At 41.0% G+C, this 24,917-nt stretch overlaps 1 protein-coding gene across 1 annotated transcript in view; it reads left to right on the top strand.

Moving 5' to 3' along the window:
• The first annotated feature begins 900 nt into the window (after positions 1 to 900).
• The window catches only part of FGD5 (FYVE, RhoGEF and PH domain containing 5), a 78,882-nt gene continuing 54,865 nt past the window's right edge, over positions 901 to 24,917 (top strand). The window contains exons 1-2 of the mRNA XM_065749301.1: positions 901 to 1,053; positions 10,004 to 12,896. Coding sequence (XP_065605373.1) covers positions 1,041 to 1,053; positions 10,004 to 12,896 — 2,906 coding nt within the window. The 5' untranslated portion in view covers positions 901 to 1,040. The remainder of the gene's footprint in view (positions 1,054 to 10,003; positions 12,897 to 24,917) is intronic.

The raw sequence follows: 24,917 nt of genomic DNA, 5'->3' as shown, positions 1-24,917 counted from the left end.
GGGTTACCACTGCTTACCAGGGAGAAGTGCCCAGACACAGTTTCACGGTTAACTTCATTGAGCTGGAAGCTGTTTTGTGGGAGAGGGGGAAAAAACAACCGCCTGGTGCCGTTTGAAACTGTTCTGAGTAAGCATGGTTTGTATGTGAGGGAAGGACTAGGGCTCTGCTGCTCCTAGATGCCGCTTCAGCGGCAGGTGCTGTCGGCACCACAGAGATGCTCATCAACCAAGGACAAACCTCCGCGCCGGGGCGGGACTGGGTAATTTGGCGGCGGTTTCTCCGACCCTTCTTCCCCCGGTTTTCCGAGGCGGGGGCGGTCCTGTCCCATGGGGAACCGAGGGAGGGGAACGGAGGGAGTAAGAGGGAATGGAAAGACAGATGGGAGGAAAAAGCTGACGAGGGGAGAAAGGATGAGGGGGCGTGGGGGGAAGGATGGAAAGATGGATGGATGGATGGATGGGAACGAGGAAGCTAATGGAGGGAGGGAAGTGGGGCGAGGAGATGGAAGGGCGAGGAAGGAGGGCGGGAGGTAAGGGAAAGTGAAAGAGAGGAGGGAAAATGGACGAAGGGGCGTACAAAGAAGGACTGAGGAGGATGAAAAGGGGGTGGATAACACCAGGTTGGGGATAGGGGAGGGCAAAAGGGGCGCAGGAGAAGCTAACCCACTGCATCTTTAAATTTCCGCGCTCCTGGGCATCTGCTCCGCGTCCCTCGCTCCCGGCCGCACCCCGCGCAATTCAGCAGCTAATCCCGCCGCAGGCGATGGCCCCGCCTGGCCTAACCCCGCGCGCTGCCGGCCGCCGCCCCTCGACGGGCCGCGCGCGGGGCAGGGCGGAGGCGCGCCGCGGCGCTGACCGCCCCCGAGCCGGCAGTGCTGCGTGCTCAGCCCGTCGTGCCGGGTCCAGCTGCCCCGCCCGCGCTCCCATGCCCCCAGAGGGGCTCTAGCGCCGGGCGCGTTCGCAAGGAGCGAGGGCGGTGGCGACCCCGGGACCATGCTCTGAGCGCCCGGGGCAGCCAGCGAGGGAAGTTGCGGTGGAAGATGAACAACACCGGTAAGTGCGCTGCTCCTCGGCCACGGCTCTCCGCGTCCGGGAGTCTTTTCCCTGGGGCCGGGCATCCTTCCTGCGGTACCGGGACCCTCCTTCCCTCGGGCCGTCACAGCCGTCTGGACAGCGTTCCTCTGGAGCCCTGCCTCCGGGATGGCACCACCCGGGCAGGCACCGTGCATCCACGGCCGGCCCTCCCCCCGCCTCGGTGGGTGCTCCTCCGGCTCCCCGTGAGACGCGGCGCGCCCCGGGCTGTGGATATCTCCACACCGGCTCTGCCAGGGCAGCGCCGGGCCATGGAGAGGCGGGGGACTCGGGAGGGCTGTGCCCGCCGAAGGATGTGGCGGAGCTCCCGTTCTGCCTCGGACACGCACAGTCCTTCGCAGTGCTTCTAGGAATTTTTCTGCGGCTTTCCTATAGAAATTGGATTTTAGGGAGGTATTGGTTGCTTTTTTCGTTTCTTTGCTTGTTTTGGTGGATTTACTTTCGCATCATTTTCTCTCCAAGGCAAGTCCAGTCCTTTCCTCCTTCCTCTTAATTTCCCAGATCATTTTCCTGATATAAACTGGGAAGGAGAGAGGATCAGAAGGGAACAACTGCTAAAGACAAGACCTTCAACAGCAAAACATTAAAATAAATCACTAGAAAACTGGGGCGAGCTGTAAATTCTCCACTGTTTCTTTTTTTTTTTTAGGGTTGAGGCCTGCGTGTAAAAAATCTAACAATCCAGGAAGCCATTACTGTTAATTCCAGAACTTGTTAGAAAAATCGACTGTTGCGTAGAGGTAGAGAAAGAGAGAAATAGTCACTTTTGTGTTAGCCTTAAGTTGTTCCACCATGTTTCCTTGTTCCAGAAAGTGAATGTTGCTGGGCACCTCACTTGCACAGATATAAGCTGCGGTCCAGAGATATCACTATTAGATGCTTCACCTTACCACTGTTATACAGTTGGGAAACTGTGAATCATTGTTTGCTAAAGCACAGGAGTGCAGTACTAGAAAGGATCATTTGGGCTCAAACTCAGTCCTCTGCACTGGTATCAGTATGTCATACTGCTGCTCTGAGTTTGTATAGAAAGACTCTTGTCCCCCTTTGAGGAATGGGACCCTCTGTTATCTGAAAGGTGGTGACATTTCTGTTCTGTTTCCTGATTCTGTCTGGACTGAACTCAGCCTATCCCAGGAAGATGAACTCATTTGAGGGTTAAGCAAGCCAGCCAAAAGTGCTTTAGCCATGATATTCCAACTGCTCTTTCTCCATCTCTTTATTAAAAAAAAAAGTAACTCTCATCTTGTCTGATCTCCGTGGGTGTGCAGTGTAAGAAATATCAGATTGTTTAGTTGTAAACTGAAATTTTATTAGCATTTTTCTTTCTTCAGAGCATAGGGCTGAATGTTACTACCTTGATTACTAAAAGCAGTATCCATTGTTACAGATCACAAGGTCATATTACTCCTTTTATCACTGTGTCAAGTTATTATCTTAAATCATTTTAGGTAGCTTTCCTGCAATTCCTTCAGGAAGCTGAGAACTTCTTACTCTTCCAAGTCCTTCCAGTTTCCTAACCAGATTCATGGCTATTTATTCTTGGGATTACATTGTCCGTTTCCTTAAAATAGTTCCTTTCCTCCTCTGGTGTTTACCTCCAGTTTGTATTTATAGAGAGTGTTCATATCCCTTCTCAGCCTTTGTTTTGTACATTCACACAATGCAAGGAATGTCTCTCCCATCAGTGTGAAGCAGAACTTCCTAGTGAATTTGAAGTGTTTATTAACTGGCAGAACTCAGGGACCAGCACTAGTGATCTCTGTATTATAGTAACAGTGCACCAGTAAGCGCAGTCATATGTGAAGGCGTATAACGCAGCTTTGATCTCACAGAAGTTAAAATAAAGGCAAACGGAAAACCAGAAGGGAGGTATGGATTATCCTCGGAGGTGCAAAACTGGTATGAAAAGAAAGATGAAGCAAACCAGCAAGGTCACAGGAAATCTGTGGTAAGAGACAAAAGGAGACTCCCGTCCCACAGCCTTGTAGACAGAACCTTCCAGGCTCTCAGTACCAATTTGTTTCCTAGGTGCTGAAATGATGCTGCCCAAAGGAAGAAGGTTCAGATGTTTGACTTTGAATTGTTCAGAGGCATAAAAAGGTTAGATATTCCTTCAGCTGCTACTGAAATTGAAAAAGCTGCTACATGTATCTCTAGAAAAAATTTTTCTTCTGTTCTCACGAAGCAATATATAAACCAACAACTGAATATAAGCTCTCTGCTGCAGTATGAGCTTCATATTGTGAAATCACAGCCAAGTGGAAACATCACTAACGTTTACAGTTACACTAAAAATATATGCTAGTGTCTTAGAATGAAGATAATGTTATTGTCATACATACCGTTTTTTTCAGACAGCACTAACGTTCTAAGACTTGTGCGTACCATCTACAGTGAAATGCTGGAGAATTTGTGAGTTTGCAGGATTGAGATATTTGGTGCTGAAATTCATCCTTTTCTGATTACATTGTCTTTATCTTTTTCCCTTTCCCTAGTAGTTTCTCTGTGTGGTGTTATGCTATTGTATTATATTTACAGATGGCTGTAATAAAGCTATACAGTAAGAACAAATTCGTAAACTATTGACCTGACATGTCAGAGTCATAATGTATTGATCTAATCATAGGGGATGGATTCCAATAACTGTGTAGTACAGCATTTTATTTCTGCAGGGTGGAATGTGTTCTGACGGGCCAGTTGCTAATATTTCAGTTAGGATTTGTAAGGAGATAGAATTCCCATGGGATAGCTGTTACTGACTGTGGGTCTGTCTCCACACTTGTGAAACCTTGCTGTGTACAGAGGGCTGTTGATGACAAATTTGAAGGATGTACACTGGTATACACTGATAAAATAGAGATGTTTTTCGAAAGTACCAGAACTATGAGAAGCTGAAATCCCAATTTCGTAAATGACTGAGGAATTTAGGAGCCTTTGACATGCTCGTTGTGAGCAGGACCTAACACCTGAAGTGCCTGAAGTCCCAATGCTCAAAAGGCTTAACTGTTTATCTCAAGTCAAAGTGAGAGCTGATGCCTAAATCTAGACTGAGGTCCTCTTTTAAAGGGAGACTTGCACTCCTCCCTTGTTAGAAAATTGAAGTCTAAATACATTTTCCATTTCAGCTGGCTCCTTTGCAGTTGTTTTCATTTCTTACGTAACTGTTGTTGTTTTAAACCTTTTATTTATCTCTGACTCTGTGAAATAAATAATGGGTTCATATGCTATAAAACAAAGAGAAATATTTTTGCTGTGAATAGTGCAAAGTTAATGACATCTCGGTTATTTACAGTATGTCCTGGGGTCCAACCAGTGACAACACTAGTGTTTTATGATTTGGACCCCTCAAAGGGATTATACTTTCCTTTTAAATCATGCTATCTCATCTACTTCACCTCCAACGTGCTGAGGCAGATTATACGGCTTATACTGGGTACTTAACCTCAGTTCAGAGTGACATTAAAATGGCTTATCGACATCAGCAGTTTAAAAACATCCTTGCTGTCTGATTCAAACAGCTGGTAGTTGTACTTATGGGTTGGAACATACAGCTTCCTACATGGAAATGAACGAGGCACTATGCTTGGCTTGGGTTATAGTTTGGGCAGAATTACTATGGTGGTTTGTGCTCATGTTCTGCCCAGGTCTGAAGTCAGCTCTTCATCTGCAAAGAAGAGCTGTTTGTTTCACTTACAGTGAAACTCCATACGTTATTTTGATAACACACTCTGTCTACCGTTAATTCTCGGAGCAATTCCTTCTCTAAGGAGTAGGGACCATGGTGAATACATAAAACCATGCATTAGCCAAACTGAAATAGACACGGGTAAATAATTTCTTCTCTGTCTTGCTTTGAAAGAACTTGGTGTTGTTTTGGTAGCCGATGTATGGAAACTTCGTCCCATGGCTGTACAGTGCAGTTGCTTTGTTTCCTTTATCTCCTGGATTTGTCCAGCACTTGGTGCACGTGGCTTTTGCACGTAATACGAGCTCTTAGCAATGCCATTCTCTGATGTGAGAGTGAATGTGATGGCAGATGATAAAGGCTAGGTTCTTTCTTTGTTGTTTCATATTGTCTGATACACAAAGTAGAAATGCTATCATGAAAGAACTTGAATCTTTTCTGATCCAAACCATTTTTAATGTCTGTAACGGTTCTTCAGCAAATGACATGTAAATTAATTCCTATATTTGCCAGTACTCTTAGGTTTGCATATTCTCATTTCCTCAGTAGTGGGACTTTGTTTGCTTCTAGTGAGGAATTTGATCCTCATCTTTGGAAGAAGTTACAGATTTGATAAAGGCAACTGAATTGATGCAAAGAGAAACACTGATGCCTGTATAGTATTTTTAGTGCCACGCTCAGATTTTAGAGATAAGTGTTTCTGTATCAAGAATACAGTCTGTGTTATTTTGACTGAAGAATGGCTGATTGGCAGTTGTGAATCTCTGCAGTACTTATCTCTGTGTCATTATCAAATGGTGGCACATAAAATGCAGGGAGCAGAAGCAGACTGATACTGTTCAATATTTTCATGGTAGGAAAGGAAACAGAAGAGTATCAGATGATGAAGTTTATGATGCAAAGGTTGGTAAAGAGTAGTTAACAATGTAGGCAGAGCAGTTCTGTAAACAGATCAAGATCATTAACTTGGTTCCGTTCAAACAAATTGCACTTAATGTGTATTATAAAGCTATCAGTTTAGTAACAACAAACAGGGGAAACAATTGCCTTGGGAGCAATTGAGAAGCCATAATGGACAAGCAAGTCAACATTAATAAGCTCACAGAGAATAGTGAGAACTGGGTCTAAGAAAGTACTGAAATGTGTAGGTAGCATCATCTGTACCCCCTTTGGAATTCTTCCCACAGGTCTGTGCTGTATATTTTATAGGGGCTACTGGGAAATTGGAAAATGTTCACAAAAAAATCCCAAAGAAAAGACTTAACGAAAAGAGAAATTGTTCAATTGCAAAGATTTAATGAGTTCATCTATTCAATTTACCAGAAAGAAAATTGTTCAGACACATGGCTGTAGGGAAGTATGTATTTTCCCCAGAGGAATACTGAATAGTAGAAGAGTCTTTAACTCAGTGGAGGAAACAACAATAAATGCTAGAGATAGGAGCCAGAAGGCACTAGTGGGGAAATAAGGGCTTTGTTTTTAAAATCTCCTATTCATTATGGGAATAAGATAAGGAGGATAGGAAGGTATATAATATTCAACTTCTTACTCTCTTCAGACTAAAGCTTTCTAGAAGACATTTTTTACCTTTATTCTGATATAACTGAACAAAATTATAGAGCCAAATTAGTCTTTCTGATTTAGTTGTCTGGATATTCTTCCTCTACCTCCTCTTTGTCAGGCACTTTCCATTTATAGATTTGAAGCTCTTCTGGGCAGAAGCAGTGAGAGTCAGGATTTGTGTGCACTGGATTCCATTGGAATTCTAGTTTTGGCGCTGTCTCAAGCCACTATTGCAATGTGGTCCATCTGCATGGTCACTTTCATCTAAACACATTTCTGCCCTCTTTGTCAATGTCTCCCCTTCAGTCTGAACTGAATTAATGATGATGGTGTGAAGAAAGCATAGGTCTACACAAGTTTGTTGGAAAAAGCTACTTTTAGGCAGCATTTGAGATGCCTGAGCTCAACTGTGATGATATGCAAAGCTTGAGCTAGTATATCTAAATTATGGAGCCCATTTCTTGAGCCACTGTTCAAGACCATAGGCCTGAGACAAATCTGCAGAAGTTCCTGTAACTGTGAAATCTTAGTGTTTTAAGTCTTCACGTCAAACCTTAACGGGGTTAGTGTAACTGCTTAACGGGGTAGCAGTGTAGCTATATGTGTTCCCTTATAAGCAGGCTTTCTGGGCTAATTCTTAAATTTCGATTACATCTGGAAGTGGGTAATTGTAGTGTTTTAGGCAATATTCCAACTCAGAATGTCAGTTGTTTCAAATAATCATTTGAACCGTGAAGGCTGTGTGAGTTGATTGCTGTTCCAGGAGAACTGCTACGTTTACAGCTTTGAAATTCAGTGTGAAGAGGAACAGGAGGGGAGAGTACAGTAGTTTTATTTGGGCCACGTCAGGAACAAAACCAAGCTGGAATGCAGGTTTGCCTGAAGGAGAGGAAGCCATCCTTGTCAGTACAAGGAAGCACTGAACAATAAGGGGAGGAGCAGGCTAAAGAAATTCCTATTCCCCAAGAGTTTCCTTGTAAGCACAAGGTGGGTGTATCTCCTTCCAATATAAAATGTATCCTAAAATAAACATGCACGATTATTTGTTAACATACATGTTCCTTATGGTGCAGTGTTGTTTTTTTGCCCATTTAGTAGTTACAGCCGGGACCTCTCAGATGGTTCAGACACCAAAGGAAGCAGAAATTGTGTCGATCATTGTGATAAGAGGCACACAGTGATCCACTGGGCTTAACAGATTTGTCTTCTTTTCAGTAACTCTTATACAATTATTATAAATAAATGCACACACTCTCATAAGTGCAAAATTGTTTAAGAAGCCTTCATTTAAGATAAAGTCAACATATTGAGCAATTAAAAAGAAATCCGATGGGGACAATAGTGCAGAGGAAAAGAGTAGGACACCATCATGCTCACTGTTACACTTTGAACAGTGTCCATTACCATAAATTCTATTCCCGTCGCAATGTTACTTAAGGTAGCAGGTCGAAAAATTCAAGATTACTTGATTCTGCCAAAAATTTACCACTGGAGGGAATTTGGTAACTGAATTTAAGTCATATATATATATAAAGCTGTATGTGTATAACGTGGATGTGCATGTGGCTATTTTGCATAGAGAAAATGAATTCATTGCATTACTTTATGTCAAGTTGGTTTATGAGCCAAAGCTTGAAATATCCAGGCATATTCCACAATCCAATCTTTTTCTCAGTGCTCAGTCTTTCAGTACAGACACTAATAAGAACGACAATAAGCAGACTGCTCCAAGCTTTGTCACATCCCAGGAAAGAAATAGGTCTATTTGTGTCCTACTTTTAGACAGACATTCCTAGGAAAAGAATGTCATAATACGTTCAAAGCCATGTTTCTTCTTTGGAGTTAGTCCTAAGAAATGCCTCATTAGGGTGTTAAAGGTTCTGTTGCTGATTTCTGGTGAAGACTCTGTTATAGCTGGTAAAATATCATGCTACCATCTGTTTACTACCAGAAAATTGGTTTAGGATGTTCAGTCATTGAAGCAACTGACTTTAAAAGGCAGTGTGTAGATCTGTCTGGGGAGACAGGCTTACAAGATGCTCAAGTCACCCTATTCACTTCCTGTTTGTAACTGGTAACAGTTTTCATTACTCTGTAGATTTGAACTACTGCAGATTTAATTCTGGTGCAACAACAGCAACCATACTTCAGTAACAGTTAAGTGTTCAGCACATCACATTGCTGAACTGATCTGGAGAGAATGGTTAGCTACTCATTCTGTGATGATGTGCCTGATGAAGCTGTTTGCAGTTCAAGCACCAACACTAGTTTTATTTACCTTATAGAAAAAAACCAGGATACTTAAAAATGACAACATATTGTGTTTTATCTAGTAAGCAAATGTTTGTATACAATACCGGTATGCTCCTGAAACACGTTACTAGTCAAAATAAATGACTACTATTTATTTTCTGTATGTAATCTTCTAGATAGCATTAGTTAAACAGCTTTTTTATTTATATGGTTGTACATTTAGTAGCAGAGATACTATTAGTTCTGTGTTTGTGTATGGCACAGATGAACCTAGATCAAATACATCCTCATATACAGAATAATTCTAACAGTTTATGTGGTGAGGTGCCTGAGAACAGAATTCTCATTCCTTCTGGGCTGGTCTGAGATCATTAGCTCAGTTTTAACTTAAGTGAAGTCCCTTTTGCGTCTCATAATTCTAGAAAGACTGTTTTCAGAGTAAAATAAAATGCCAAATTGTTGTGAGTATTGGAAGACATTTCATCAAGTTTACAAAGATTAGGAAAAAAAACCAACAGAACAGTCTCTTTTATCTCCCAAGATCTAGTCAAACACCCATACAGGCCATCTTCCAAGTGGCATCTCCTGAGTTGAGATCCTGCCCCCTTATTCCCTGTGTATAGGACATGATGATTTTGCACTACGAACTGTTCCTGTCTCTCTCATTGTGAATTGTCTTGTCCTGTGCTTTTCCTTACAATGGCTATCTTCCCTTTCTCCACTACTGTGTGTTAATTAAAATTAAAAAAAAAAAATTCCCTTCTCATTATTTATCAGCATTTGTAATCATTTGGTATTTTGGCTTCTTCACGCATTTTGTCTCATCAAAAATTCCTTACTGTTGCCTATTAGTGCACCTTTTCAGCATTTCATTTAGTTATGTATTAATTTCAAGATCAAGGCAGCTGGATATAGCTGTAATATATAAAGTATATTGTGAGTACAGTGTCCATACATGACTTTTAAGTTGTCTTAAAAGCAGTGAGGGAAAGCTAGCTTATTGTCAGTCTTCACAGAATCATAGGGGATGGACCTCTAGAGATCATCTAGTCCAGCTCCTTTACTAAGGTCGTTTCCTATTGCAGGTTACACCGGAAGGAGTCTGTGCTACCCATCTGATGTGATAGAACTTTGGCTCTGCAGCTCTACACCTTTTTCTTCACAGCTACACTTTTGTTGTATTTCAGTTATGACCCTAAACCATATTCCCTGGAATAGCTACAGTGCCACATGGAAGCATAGTGCTCTGCTGCAGCAGGTCTCTTTTCAGAAATGTGTCTTTTATTGTCTGGACTTGTTGTGCTTTAAAAGTAACTGGTATAAGATAAAAGTCTACTCTAGAATATGCTGTGGTGGCTTTATTAAGAAAACAAAATCACTAATGTGACTTTTCTCTCTTTTCTCCAGAAATCACAAAGCCACCACTAGCACCGAAACCAAAAATTATTGGTCATCTTTCTCCAGTAGCCATCTCCAAATTTTCTCCTTCACTGCCAAGGTCTGATATTGTTCATAACCCAAATTCTATGTCTAGGGGTCCCAAACCACCTATTGCTCCCAAGCCAAAACTCTCTGCTGGCACAGAGAGCAGATCCAGTGTTAACACCAACAATAATTTAAATAAATGTTCGAATGGTGAACTTGCGTGTCTTGATGGAGAACTGTATGATGGAAATCAATGCAGTGCTGAGTGCCCAGAATCTGAGGCAAATAATGAGTACGTGGTACTTCCTGAAACTCAGCTGACCAACAAAGATTGCAGTGCCTTGGAATATGAGCGTGATCAGAGCCTAGATTCCTTTGCAGAGAACGAAGTCTTGGAAATTCCAGAAGAAGCAGAAAAGGAAAAGGATAACATTGCTAATCATGAGGGAGCTGGCTGTCAAGAAATCAAGCACCATAACTTTTCAGATGTTGCTGACGCAATGAAACCAGACTGTGTATCCTCAACCAGAGACTGTGTCCAGTCTGAATTATTTTGTGAAGAGTCCTCCGATGCCCCTGATGGGAATAATTACACTTCTAAGAATGTAGATAAAGATGAGAATGTTGCAGGTGATTGTAGTGAAACCAAGAGCAAGGAGAAAACTCCTAATAATCTCAAACTGGTTAAGGACAATGATGATAATAAGACTGATTGTGGTAGCATTTTGAATAGAGATGAGGACAGTGTCTGTGAAGATATTCTAGCACCTTTACCTGCATGTGAATTAATCACAAGTTCGGAGAAGTCAGGGGAGGAGGAGGAGCTGTCTGAGATTTTAGGAAAGGGAGACAGATGTCCAGCACATGTTGGTGATCACAGTGTGCATGCAGAGTTTGATTTGAACATGGAAGAAAAATTAGAAAATGATGAATGTACAGGTCCTGACATGCCAACTGATGAGGCCAATGAGAAAACAGTTCCAGGCTTAGAACTGCCTGAAGGTGAACCCAGTGCTGAAAATGGTCTGGGAGATTCCACTCATCAAGCAGCAGCTGAAGAGGGGGAAGCAGACACAGACAAGCACAATATTACAAACGCGGGAAGTGCCCGTGATGAGTGCCAGATCACTGACCCAAGAGGTGTGGAGACAGAGGTAGCCTGTGAAGCAAGCATAGACTCTGGGAAAGGAGAGGAAGAAACTGTGAATGTAGAGAGTATGAATGATGGGTGTCAGATACCTCCTTTTGTGAATGACTGTGGTGAGGAAGTACCCACAGATCTGCAAACAGAAAAGACCTTTCCTGATGAAGATGGTCAGATCTCTTATACTCTACTTAGTGGTCCAGGGATGGAGCCAAAGCTAGAAAATACATCTGCCAAAGAACATAATGAAAGCATTGTAGAAACCTGTAAGTCAGATGATTTGCAACTTGAAGACAGTGACGTAGAAACAGACAGTCGCTGCAAAAGTATCCTAAGTCCAACTCAACTAGTCCCATGTAAGGAAGAGACAGATGTCTGTAAGCATGGTAAAATGAATTTAACACATGGGACAACAAATGTCTTGCATGAAAGTCTAGCACTCCCTGAGGTAGTCATTGTGCCTGAAGAATCAGAGGGAAGAGAAACTAGCAGTGATTCCCTGGATGACCCTTATGTACTTCCTGCAGAAAATGAATTCACTCATAAAGGGCAGACTGATTCAGGAGCTGATCACAGTAAAAGGGATGAACTAGGCATGGATGAAAGCAACTTGCTGCCCATTGATCGTAAAAGCATTGTCACTAGAACACGGTCACTCTCTGGAAAAATGCCAGGCTATGTGCCAGAAACAGTTCCAGAAGAAAGTGGTCCTGAAAGTGATTTACCACCTTCCTGCAGTAGATCTGGGACTGAAGATTTAAGCAATAATTCATTTTCAGTGGAAGGAAAAACAATGGAAGACAACAAGGCATTACCATCCAAGCCAAGACGCTTTATTTTATATCCTCGGTCGTATTCTGTTGAAGGGAGGGAGATGCCTGTCTCCATTTACAAAGAGGGTGATAGCTGTGTACTCAGTGATATTAGAATGAAAAAGACTGAAGACAACTTATCTTTGCCTTGTGTCAATGGTTCCTCACATATCTTTTCCCAGGGAAATTATTCATCAGGTGCTGTGTCTACACCATCCTCAGTTGTTGATATACCACCTCCTTTTGAACTTGCCTACATCACCAAAAAGCCAATCACTAAAAGTTCCCCTTCACTTCTGATAGAGAGTGAGTCACCTGATAAGTATTCAAAGAAAAAGAAATCTTCTTTTAAGAGGTTCCTCACTCTAAAATTCAAGAAGAAAACTGAAAATAAAATCCATGTAGATGTTAATGTTTCCTCTTCAAGGTCCTCATCAGAGTCCAGTTATCATGGGCCTCCAAGGCTGATGGAAGTGGACAGGACTCTAAGTAGCTCCCCTCAACTGAAGTCACATGTGGGGAAGCTCCGCGCATCTGAGTCTCCCTCAGCTGTTCTCTTCTATAAGGATGGTAAGAGAAAAGGAACGCCCAAGTCCTTCAGCAGGAGCGTGTCACGAGTGGAATCCTTTGAGGACCGGTCCAGACCTCCTTTCATGCCACTACCAATAACAAAACCTAGATCTATTTCTTTTCCTAATGCTGATACTTCTGACTATGAGAACATTCCAGCTATGAGCTCTGACTATGAAAATATACAAATTCCTCCTCGAAGATCCACCAGAGCAGGAACTTTCACTGAGTTTTTTGAAGATCCCAGCAGGGCCTTATCTGCTGCTAATGAGAATGATGGCTATGTGGATATGAGCAGCTTCACTGGCTTTGAAAACAAGCAGCAAACCATGGACCAGGAAACAGAAAGGTACTGTAATAAATTATTATGTAAGACCTGCTAGTCTTGGCCAAAGAAGCAAGGCCTCCCCTTCTGTAGGCAGATCCTCCATGTTGCTTGTCTTATGTTCCTCACAGAAAATGAAAAGAATCTTGAAAAGTAAGGTTGGAGGAGTACAAAATAAACCTTTAACAGAGGAAAGAATAGACATTGCATTAACTCTGTACCTTGTAAATGCATGCCAGGAAGACCAGTAGATCTAGATCCTATGGTTTGTAACTACCAGCCAAAGAATGATTTAAAATATCTGGTTAATCCAATTAGTCAACTTTTTGTGGCTTCTTGGTTGTGGAGGAGTGGGGGTGAAATATGCTTCAGTAAGAAATGCTTCTTACTGCTTGACTGAATGGAAAAAGCTGCCTATTTGCCTTAAGGGATCTTGCATCATATCATTCCTCAAAGCAACAATATTTTTGTAAATTTATTTATATATATATATATAATTCATCTTTCAAAGTGCATCAGTTAAGTGTAGACCAGAAAATCCCAAACCATGAAAAATTTAGGCTATACAATTAATTTTATAAGTAGCCTTAAAGCCTATCTCTGTGGATGTTTGATAGAGCTGCAGATTTCTGAACGAATTAAGTAACCATCTAAAATCATATATATTGCTAATATTATGTACGGTCTCTCATCCCCATGCTATTAATCACAGAATTGTAGGGGTTGGAAGGGACCTGTAGAGATCATCTAGTCCAACCCCCCACCAAAGTGGGCTCCTTAGACCAGCTTGCACAGGTAGGCATCCTAGTGGGTCTTGAACATCTCCAGAGGAAACTCCACCACCTCTCTGGGCAGCCTGTTCCAGTGCTCCGTCACAGCACTATAAACAACTTTCCATGCACGTTTGTGCAGAACTTCCTATGCTTCAGTTTGTGTCCATTTCCCCTTGTCCTATAACCACACTGCTGAGAAGAGTCCAACCTCGACCTTTTGCCTCCCTCACTCAGATATTTATCGACAAGGATCATATCCTCTCTGAGTATTTTTTTTTCAAGGGTGAACATACCCAGGTCTCTCAACCTTTCTTCATAAGAGAGGTGCTCCAGGACTTTTATCATCTTTGTGGCCCTCCACTTTACTCTTTTGAGGAGATCCCTGTCTTTTTTGTACCGGGGTGCCTGGAACTGGACATAATACTCCAGATGAGGCCTCACCAGGGCAGAGTAGAGGGGGAGGATCACCTCCCTTGAGCTGCTGGCCACGCTCCTTTTAATGCACCCCATGATACCATTGGCCTTCTTGGCCACCAGGGCACACTACTGGCTTATGGTCATCCACCAGGACACCCAGGTCCCTTGAGTTTATTTGCAAACAAGAAAATATTTCAAAACTACTACTTTTCATAGTTACATAGGAGTAAAGCTATTATTCCATCATTATATTCCTATTGTCAGATTATAGCATATAATCATCAGAGTGCAGAGATGTAACGAAGAATGGTATTTTCCATTAAGTTCATGATAATAGGTAGAAAACAAGGTGCAAAGCAAATGAATGGAAAGCAATGTATTTAATGCAGTCACATTTTGTTAGCATGTGTGAAAAAGATAAAGATCTTTAAAGATATTTCAGACTTGAAGAGTGAAAGAACTGTCTTTAAAACCTGTAAATTAGAGTCTTGCACGCTGTTTCAAAGTCAAGAGTGATGTACTGCACTCGTCTTTTTGTAAGGCAAGAATTGGAGGAAGGGAGGAGTAAACGTGCCTGAAGGTGGGGAATTTGGGATGCAGATCTGTGGTTTAGCTCTTTGGAGATATGGGATCCTTTCAGTGCTGAGAACCCCAGTGGTGCTGGCACTGGAACATGGAGTACAGAGCAGCTTCACAACACACCGCCACATCCCTACAGCAGTGCCAGGCAGAAGCTGCCTTTGCAGGGTCTGACAGTCCTTTAGTCACACTTGTTTAAAGGTTTACACTGAGTCTAGCTCACTGACAAAATGTGTTCCAAGTTTCTCTTGGAAAAACTGGCCAGTACTTTGTGTCCATGAAACACCGCCCATTTTGGGTAGTTCTTGTAGAACCAAGTTAAAAATATTAAAACTACGTAAATTGCTATGACTTGGGTCCATTTATGAACTTCCTGTGGAAGTCTGTTGTTTCAAGGGGAGAGCCAATCCAAACTGGTTCAGGAAGTCTCAAGGTCAAGGCGTGAACATAGTTTTACAGGCTGCTGCTTATTGTGCGAGCAGTTTTTTCTTGCAGGGAAGAAATGAAGGCTAGGTTCTCCTGAACAACAGGAGCAGCAATATATACATACTTTGCTGATGCGATAGCTACTATTCCCTGTATTTGTCCGGACATTTTGAACAAAGGCATGCATGAAAATGTTTGTTAAAAAGCAAGTTTATAACACACAGTGGTAAAACATACTTAGAGATACACCGTATAGTCTACTCTCTTCTAAGAGCAACATAAATCATACAAATACCTGTACGTGAACACATTTACACATTCATACATGACATATGGGCATGTATGTTTTATTTCTTGTTAAAGCAGTACTCCCTAAAATATCTCTCAATCGATTCATTCTAGTGTGATTACCTTTCAAACTCAGCTCTACCATAGCCACATAGGGATAACAGTAACTTTGAACTCCAGTCTTCTCATATCCTGAGGATTATTTCAGCTGTTTGAGAGTACAAATGTGTTGGACTAAACTCTTATAGTACATGAGACTTGAACCTATGATCATCTGTTCAATGCATTCGCCTGCAGAATGCTTATATTCAGCATCTGCTGGTAACTGGTGGAGTTGCTGTACTTTTGATGAATGGCCCAAAACAAATCTTTTATTATGTTTTAGAGAACAGAATTTGAGAGTACTATAAAAAGATTATAATAATCCAAGAATCTCCACTCTACACTTGACTGGGGTGGATGGGAGGCTTACAGAAAATGTCAGGTGAGAATTTAATTTTCTTGCTTAAAAGGAAAGAGAGTGTGTTGTAGATTTAAACCACCGATTTCTAACTAGAACCAATCAAATTTATCGAAAAAGTCCAATAATGACGCTGTCAAAATAGACCTTAACATACAATTACCAGTACAGGGATACTGTTGGGAATTTTGTGCTCAAGAGAGAAGTTATCATGTATCCTCAGAATTCAGCAATCTGGTATTAATAATTAAACTGATTAAGGTATATGACAATGTAGAGCATCAGAAGATTTCTGTACAGTGTAGATATAATAGGACATAAGTAGAATTTGAGAAAATGCCTCTGATCTTTCCTTTGTCCACAGGTCAGATTGCTGTCGTTTGCTTTCAGTAATTCATTTTCTAACCTACTATACTTGTAGCCACTACATAGTGCACAGTAACACAAACCAATCCTTTAGGCTGAAAGGGGAACACAGCAGGGCCCCATCTCTTGAACAGTACACTCTAACTTACTGGACTGCGTTGATCCTCAGGCAGAAGCTCTAAATCACAACAGTCCCACAGTGTAACTGGCTAGACTTTTATCAGATGAAAGTCCACTAGGATTAAAGTATTCTGGGACATTTCTTAATAAATAGCTTTGGTAACCTAATTCTGGACCTTCAGAACATCAACCATGCTTATAACTGTGTGGAAATCAGGGGTCTGGAAAAGAGATATGTCTGACGCTCATTTCATAGTCTTCCAAAGTGCCACTCACATTGCTTTCAGGAGAGCCTTATATCAAGGTTTAGATATCGTAAGGAACAGAGTCTATAATTTGGAATTATCAAGTTTGTTAAGACTCGGTCTTCCTTTATGCTAAGATGTTCAGAATCCAGAGTGGAAAGAAGATAGAATAAAGGAATAAGAGGTGGATACCTGCACATCCTCAGCTAAGTCCACTGTGATGTTGCGATCCCAGTGCTCTATGTTATTACACTAAGGCTTGTGGCAATTCCTAATAACTCTAGAATTGCAGACTCCATGCCTGTGAGCTGCTCCCAAGGCTCTGACTTTCCACTAATCCTCAAGAGGCCTCACAGCTTTAATACAAAGATGATCACTTCCTCTGTGTCCTGTTCCTCTGCAAATTAACTTTATTCCTGAAGGAAAATGTTGTCTTTAGAAGAAAGCAAGGAAAACTGTGTGGTTTATGCGTATCATGTGTATGAGATCTTTCCTTTTACTTGGCCAGTTTGTCGCAGGAATGCACAGATGCTTAGAAACTGCTAAAACAGTACTTGTAAGGCGCTGGTGTTGGAGATGATGTTTCATGGTCCAGAATTTTGTGCTTTGTAAGCAATGGTCTTTTCTATGTAGTCACAGTAAGCCTCTTTGGACCAGGCCTAGGCACAATGACTATGTTACTGGAGACTGGTTCTGAAATGTGTATCAGAATCAGATTACAGTTATGCAGTAATAGAACTATGGCCTGTGGCTGATGGGCCATGAAAAATGCAAATAAATCTTCCTGCTCTAAAAGTAGAAAAATTCAGTGGGTGAGAATTCATTTCCCCCTCCAGTCCCTCCACTGGCTATTTAGCTGTCCCCTCTACCTCACCACTGGATTAATCAACCTATATTCTATCAAATATTGGCCCTTAAGTGATTATATCTTCTCTGATCTCTGCAGGTCATCAGTCACTGATTAGTTCCAAAACTGCGCTCAGGGTGGTCTGCGTGACCGTGTGTTTCCTACCCTTCATTAATGGACACAAAGAAATGCTAACAAAAGCTGAACAACTAACTATCATGGAACATGACTTCTGTCCTTAAAAATGGTCTAAATACCAATGCTACTCAAAATTTAATGTTTTTAAAATTAAGGTGAAATTAAAACCATTAGTGATTTTTTTTAATTTTTATTTTGTGCAACACAGCACGTGCTTTTAACCAACGATACCAATATGTTTTATCTTGGTCACTCTCTCTAAATGAGAAGCACATGCAATTATACAAGGTAAAATCATCTGCTCTCAGAGAGGCAAAGTGTGGTATCTAAATACAGCATATGAAGGATAAGGTAAAATTGTAGAGATAATGATGCGGTGGAAGATTCAGTGTAAATAATTCACACATCAAAACAGTAGTGCCTGAGAAAGGACAGTCAGTGCTTTCATACTTTGAACAGCATGAGAAATATGCAGGAATGTTTTAGATCTTTTATTATAATAGTAAATCAACATCATTTATATAACCTCAAGGAAATTAACAGTGCTCTCATTTACTTAAAAGACCAGTAAGCTTCCAAATAGAAAGAATGTTCTTAGAAAACCCAGTACTGCTAGATTTGTCAAAGTTGCATCATGTCAGAGGTACTCAGATACTCTAGTGAGAGACAGATGATCAAGCAGACAAAGAGATGCTTATTTGGGGACAAACACTCCTGGGGTTAATGAAGGCATTTAATAGGATTTGAGGAATAATAACTGGAAGACTCATGAATGACTGATACATAAAGTTTAAAAATTAGATAAGTGTGTGGGAAAAGGAAGCTTTGTAAGGGTGACTGTTAATCCACAAGGCTCTTACTTAATGCTAAAAGCAGAGGCACATCTTGAAAATCTTATGCATACAAGGGCAGAAATAAATATTAAGGATTGTGTTTTTATTAGGTCCAGCAGAGTAAGCTAAATTAAGCCTGCATGAAGATGCATCAGTTACAGCAGGGGGATGCTGAAGATGCTACTTTGTTATTTCTTTAAATAACCAGTAGTTGAATACATACAAGTTTCTTCATCAATTTCTCCTCGCTGCTCCATTATATTTTGCTTTCCATTAGTGAAGATAATTGAAACTACTTAATTATCTTATAAAATATATCAAATAATACTCATACCACAGAGTTAATATCCAAGCGTGATCTGACTGAAGCCTGTAAGAATGTCTGCTTTCAAGTGCTTCTAATAGATCATAGCTTTTTATGCCTTCCTCATTGCTGAAAATTTCCAGAAATCAGTACTTTAAAAGACTGTGGTTTGCATGCTCAGTCTCTCATTCAAGAAAACATAGCTGTGCCTGTGGTTCATAGAACACCTCTTTTCTCCCATTAGAAAAGAAGCAAAAACTGCATCTGAAATTGTAGCCTGCTTTACTACTACCTTAAATTGACGTCACTTGAAGTACCTGACTTAAATTACTTCTGAGAGTGTAAGAGATTTGGAAAGGTTTCTGTGAAGAATATTGGAAGAATTTCCAAGCAAGTACCCATAGCTGCATATCAGTTTTATTGTGGAACTGAGTCTGAGGAGTACCCTTAAATTTGTGCATTTACTGGTCCCAAGTCCAATCTCTACTGTAGATCAGAAATTCCTTAGGAGCATTCCGAGGGTGTTGTAGGTTACCGTCTCTGTAGGGCTTGTTTCTGCCCAGCTGCCTTGGTTCCTGCAGCAGTTCTGCAGTGCAAAGGCATTCTATGAAAGCAAAGGAGCAGGTAGGGTGGTTCCAAGCAGGAATCTTCACTTTGGTAAACAATAACATTTCTGAATCAAAAGGGCACTAATTGCTCTTTGATAAAGTGTGATAGCAGATAAAGCAAGATAGCAGATAAAGGTTTAACATTTGAAGTGTGCTGGTGTGCAGCTGGCAGGAGAAACCTGAAAGGAACATCCCCATTTTTACTAACCCTGAGAAATACAGAAGTGGTATTGCATCAGATGAGCACAGAAAGTGTTCATTAGAAACTTCTGAAGACTTCTACTCCTAGGAAACATACAGCAGTACTAATAGATACACAGCTAAAGCACCTGACCGCTTTTAATAAAGATTCAACCAGCTCCTTCCACAGGTAATTAATTCTGTTGAACTGTGGCCCTATGGAAGACACCAGGATGTTTGTTTCTGCCTTGAACAAGAGCTGGTAAGGGTGAGAATTCTGGAGAGAAGCAAAAGAGTGTCGTACACAGGGAAGATTTGTAATGAAGCAGAACCAAATTTCCAGATTTCTGGCATTTCTTGGAAGGTCGAGACAGAAGAAAGCAAAATGACTTATTAGGCACCTTTTGCTCTGTATTGTGCTTGCTCATATGCTGCCCAGATCAGTAGTATTCTCATCTCAAAAAGCAGCTCATCATGAGTAATCAACTCATGCTTTGCTTTTTTCTCTTTATGGCTGTCGGAGTCTATCTGACAAAGACCCCCATTTTCACCACTGTTCAAACTGTCTTTAGGTCTAGTGCTACAAACAGTAATAGCAGCATTGACTTCATGCCCACTTCATGCTATCTTACTCCACATTTAGAGTGGAAAAAAGTTGACTGTAGGCTAGACCTGAAGATGAGCAAGGTAGGCTCTTAAGCCATCTGAACTTGAGAGCAAAGTTAGGCCCTGAACAATAAGTAGATTCAACCTACATTTAAGCTAATTGTATTGGGAAAGATGTTCCCATATTTTCTTCTTCCTTGCTTTCCCTGAAAAACAAATCCTAGCTGCCTATTCTACGCAGTTCCAAGTTTGTTTCCCCATAAGCCCCTGCTGTATGCCTACACTGAGCTAGCTCGTATGTAATTCTTTTGATGTTTATGAAGCAAAGGAGAAATACAATATTCATAAGCACTGTGAGAGGTTTTTAAAGGGAAACACAAATTACCTTAAAAAACACATATGTACCTATAGAAAAAAGCTATATAATTTCAGTGTGAAGCTTGTGCTGCACTTTGGATCTTGTATTACTACCAATTTCAAAATGTGCTGGAGCCCACATTTTTACCAAGTAAATACAAGGAAGCTAATGCAGAACATGCAAAAAACCCACAAGGCTCCAAAGGCACCACAGACAGTTCCTTGAGCATAGAAGTGTGGAGATGGGATTAAATCCCATAATGGGAGAATTGCTGCTGCTCAAACACAGAAAAGAGGGACTGGGAACTGAGCCTAAAGGAGAGACATCTTCACTTGTGACTTGATGAACATGATGGAAAATAAAATCTCAGCAGCTTTTATCCACTGTCACACTCTGCAGCATAAACCTGAAAGGTTTTTAGATTGACTGCAGAACAAGGACTCCCAGTGCTATGCCATGACTTCTGGCGGTGCATAGTCTATTGAAATTCTTGACAATAGCCACAGCCAGCTCTGACATGAGTCATGTATTTATTTCTGTTTACCTTAGAATTGTCTGAATTACCACTGTGAATTAGAAAGTGATAGCAGTTAGTGCAGGATTTCCATCTGCTCAGAGACAGTGGGCAGTCTGCAGGAGATAACCCCATGGTGCTCCATCTGGGCACAAGGCACGCTTCACTTTGTATTGTTAGGAATTGGAGGGGTAGAGAGTTGTCTTTCAAAGACAGCAAGAACAGAAAGTTCTTTGATGGCAGAGGTTTTCACACAAGCACCTTTGAAAAGTGTCTCTGGGCTGTACTGGTAATGCTATATTGTTAGTGAAGAAGGAAAAGTTTTAATACATGTCTAGCTTTAGGTGTCAAGCTCACGGTACTGTTTCCTCTTATCCATGGAGCTGTTTGTCCTGGTTTATGTTGGGGATGCAGATACTGAGGGACAGGAAACCAGTTTGCTCCCCAGACACAATTCTGCATTGCATCTCACCATCCTGCACACAAGACTGATGTGTCACAGCATAGCCTCAGAGGGCTACCACTGCTTAGCCACAGCATACTGCATACAGCCTCAGCTTTGTTGATGAGGAATCACAGTCCCATATACCTCTCAGGAAAGGGTCCAAAGCCTGAGTAGGTAATGGTTTTATTGGCAACTTGATTTCATTTTGGTGGCTAGTTTTTTTTTTATCAAATGCCAGTGCAGAGAAGGAATATATACACCCATGGACTTCTTCATGTCTTGAGGGAATATAAGCCTGAGAATACCTCTTTATCTTGTTTGCTTTTGTTTCATAGACAGAAATCTATTTCCAGTGAGGTTCTATGAAAGGGATACTGAACCTGCTTCATTCAGTGTATTTGCACTGGATGATGTTTACAAGACAAAGAGGTCATATTGTTGAGATATAAGAACTAGCACCACGCAGAAAAAGCATGTATTGAAAACAAGGTGACAAGACTGGTGATTGACAAAAAACAGCATTGTTTGAAATGATCACATATTTTATTGTCAGTGCTTGTTCTGTGCATGCGTTTCTTCCCTTCTGCCTCCTTGAGCCTGACTGGAATTTATTGAATGGAAGACTGCATGTTACAATTCTGCAGCCTTTGTGGAATCCACTGGTTAATTACAAGAGTTCTATCTCCTATAGCCTTGAAAATACACTAGTTGTTGTTGTTGTTACAAATCTAATCTAGTAGTTTACGGTTTACCATGCCATTCAACAGTTATTTATGATGCAGAGTGCATTTTTAATTAGCCTGCAAGAACTCTGCTTTTACAGACCGAAAGGGGGCTAACATAAAAGCTGCCTCAGGATAGGCTGTTCAGTGACATACAACAATTAATAGTACTTGAATGTTGTACCAATTCGAGTTAATGGATGGGAGAACATATTTAAGAGGTACTGTCCGTTTTGCCAAGATCCCTGTTAAAGAGCTTATAAGGGGAGCCTTTCACTTAAGTAATTAACTGGATTAATTAGCTGATATCCTTCAAAGGCTTAGAGCAAGGAGACTGAGACCTATCATCCTTTTGTTGGTCTGTCAGACTCATTCAGTATCAAAGGGATGTTCTCTGACTTGTCCTTTTTTTTTTCTTTTTTTTTTTTCCAAAGGAAATAAAGCTAAGTAATGATGTAAATGATGTACCAAGACAAATGACAGTTTCTCAGATGTGTCCAGCAGTCTCCAGCCAGCCATTTTCAGCTGTCTCAAATTAAATACCTCTTCAGTCTGTTAGCAGTTTGTCCTTGTGTCTTGAGTATATTGAGTAAGTTAGGTTAAAAAACCTCAGATGTTAAGCCACTGCATCTCCTTTTTGGACCATCTAGGCAGATGTACTTACTCCGGTGCCTCTCATCAAAGTTTCTCATTGGGGCTTCTAGAGCCTCTTACATTTCAGGTATCAGATTATGGTCTTAGTTCTGGCTAGAAGAGCTCAGAAAGCTCTCCTCCTTAAGATAACTTGCCTTCAGACACAGTACAGTATATCCTTGAAGTCACATCTTCTGGTCCTTAAATAGATAAGGAATATAAGAGCTAGAGCTGAGCATCTCAGAATCTATTCTTTAAACATTTTGCATTTGTATTTTCTGGGTTAAAAAATTTGAGACAATGGCAGTGACACAAAAACACATCACAGTGAGCAGTTAGGGAAAAGAGCCACTGTGAGAATGACATGCAGTGAGACAACAAAAATGAAAATGTGTATTTTAACGTGCTGGACAATCAGTCTATCTTGCCGTTTGATTGTAGCTCAAACAAAAAAAGTTCTGCTTATCCTGTAGTTCCCAACATTTTTTACGATTGTTTCATTTGCAAAGCTAAAACAACAACAACAACAAAAAGCCTCAGCCAAGCAAAATTACAGCCAGCTCTCATTTTCTTTGGGAACTGAAACTGATGTCTTAGAAAAATAGAGCCACTGAGCATTTTCGTTCATTCCTGCATGTTAGTAGTTAAACTCTTTCTCTCCTGGAAATACTCTGCTGATGACTGGGCTTATCTCTGAAACATAAGAAAGTTTAGTTCACATAATTTATCCCAAACCTCAGGAAAGAAATGCCAGATACAAGATCTTTATTAGTTAAGAATTCCATGAACTCTAGTTTCCTGTTAAGACCACAGAGTAACTTGAGTCTTCAGTTGAATATGTGCTTTCAAGTCCAAAGGGAATCCCTTCTGGAAGGACAAGCATGAAGTTGAGAGTTTTCTTAGTAGTGTCAGTTCCTCCCATGTGTTCTCCACCTCTCTGAAGACAGGAAAAGTCACCAGACACTCCTTCCCTGCTGATAGGGAGATATTTATGAACCTAGTGTGCAGGAGCTCAGGAACATTAAAACCTGAGAGACTGGGCACTGAGGAGCATTCCTCGCATAGTCTCCCTCACACTGCTTGCGATCACTGATGCTTGCAGCACCAGCACTAAGAAGCCCCATCGTGATGATGTAGGAGTGATTGCACTGTTCAGTGTTTTCCCATCCCGTAACCAAATAACAGGACAGAATATGCTAGTTTGTGAGCAACAGGCAGCTCAGTTTTCAGCTCAGGTTCTGAGAGATCTGCTATCAAAAACTCCCCTGCTTTAGAACATGAAGACTCTGGTTCCAACTTCTAGTGACTAGGTAATGCTGCCTAAAATAAACAAAGACAGAATAATCAGGAACCTTCCGCTAGTCTCCAATCCATGATGCATGTATTGTCACCAGACAGTTTCTTTTCATGAAATATGGCATATTGTGCTAACTGGATCCAGAAGTCAGAAAATAATCGGTGTATGTGTTGTAGTCAGAAAAGTGACTAAATGAATGGCATCTGGATAAGAAAATGAAAATGTGCCAGATGTGCATTTCAGGTACATTGTTATGTTCTGTTGGCTTCTACCTCTTGAGGCTCTGAACTGCTATTTAACACCTGACTGCCCTGACAGTTCAGGCTAGCACTTGAAAACATAGCAAGCTGGTATGTATTCCACTAGTGGAAAAGTCCCAAAAGCATTTTATGTGAACAACTTCTCTGTTCTGACAGAAGTTTAAGGAAGATTCTTATATACTGCAGCCTAAGATTTAGAAAACCTGGTCCATACTTTCCCTAAGTCAGGTTTTCTTCCCAGATCACCTTGAATAAGTCACCACCAGAAGTTAGGACTGAGTTTCTCACATTCCACAGGTTTTGCTCTCGAGGTAACAAAAAATGCACACAGTTATGTGTTATTTCTTAAACATCTGAAATACTATATCTTCATTTTTCTGAGGCTCAAAAATATTTTTCTGTGTTCTAGAACGTCTTCCACAAACTCCAATAACATCTAAGATTCTGGAATAATCACATTTTACCATTCTACATGTAACAGATAAAATACCTTTTTCACCACTGCCTTAAGCTGTAAAGCAGTTTGGAGTGTTTGACTTTCAGAGTTTGTGTAAAATGAAGTGTCTCAGATGAAAAAGCTAGGTGAATGGGATGATGAGTCACACCAAAAAGCAATGCATGAAGAA

This window comes from Cyrtonyx montezumae, unplaced genomic scaffold (assembly GCF_038088225.1).
Source record: "Cyrtonyx montezumae isolate F1298 unplaced genomic scaffold, pur_monq_1.0 scaffold_6, whole genome shotgun sequence".
NCBI lineage: Eukaryota > Metazoa > Chordata > Aves > Galliformes > Odontophoridae > Cyrtonyx > Cyrtonyx montezumae.
The sequence above is the reverse complement of the archived record's forward strand: the minus strand, read 5'-3'. Positions and strand labels throughout refer to the sequence as shown.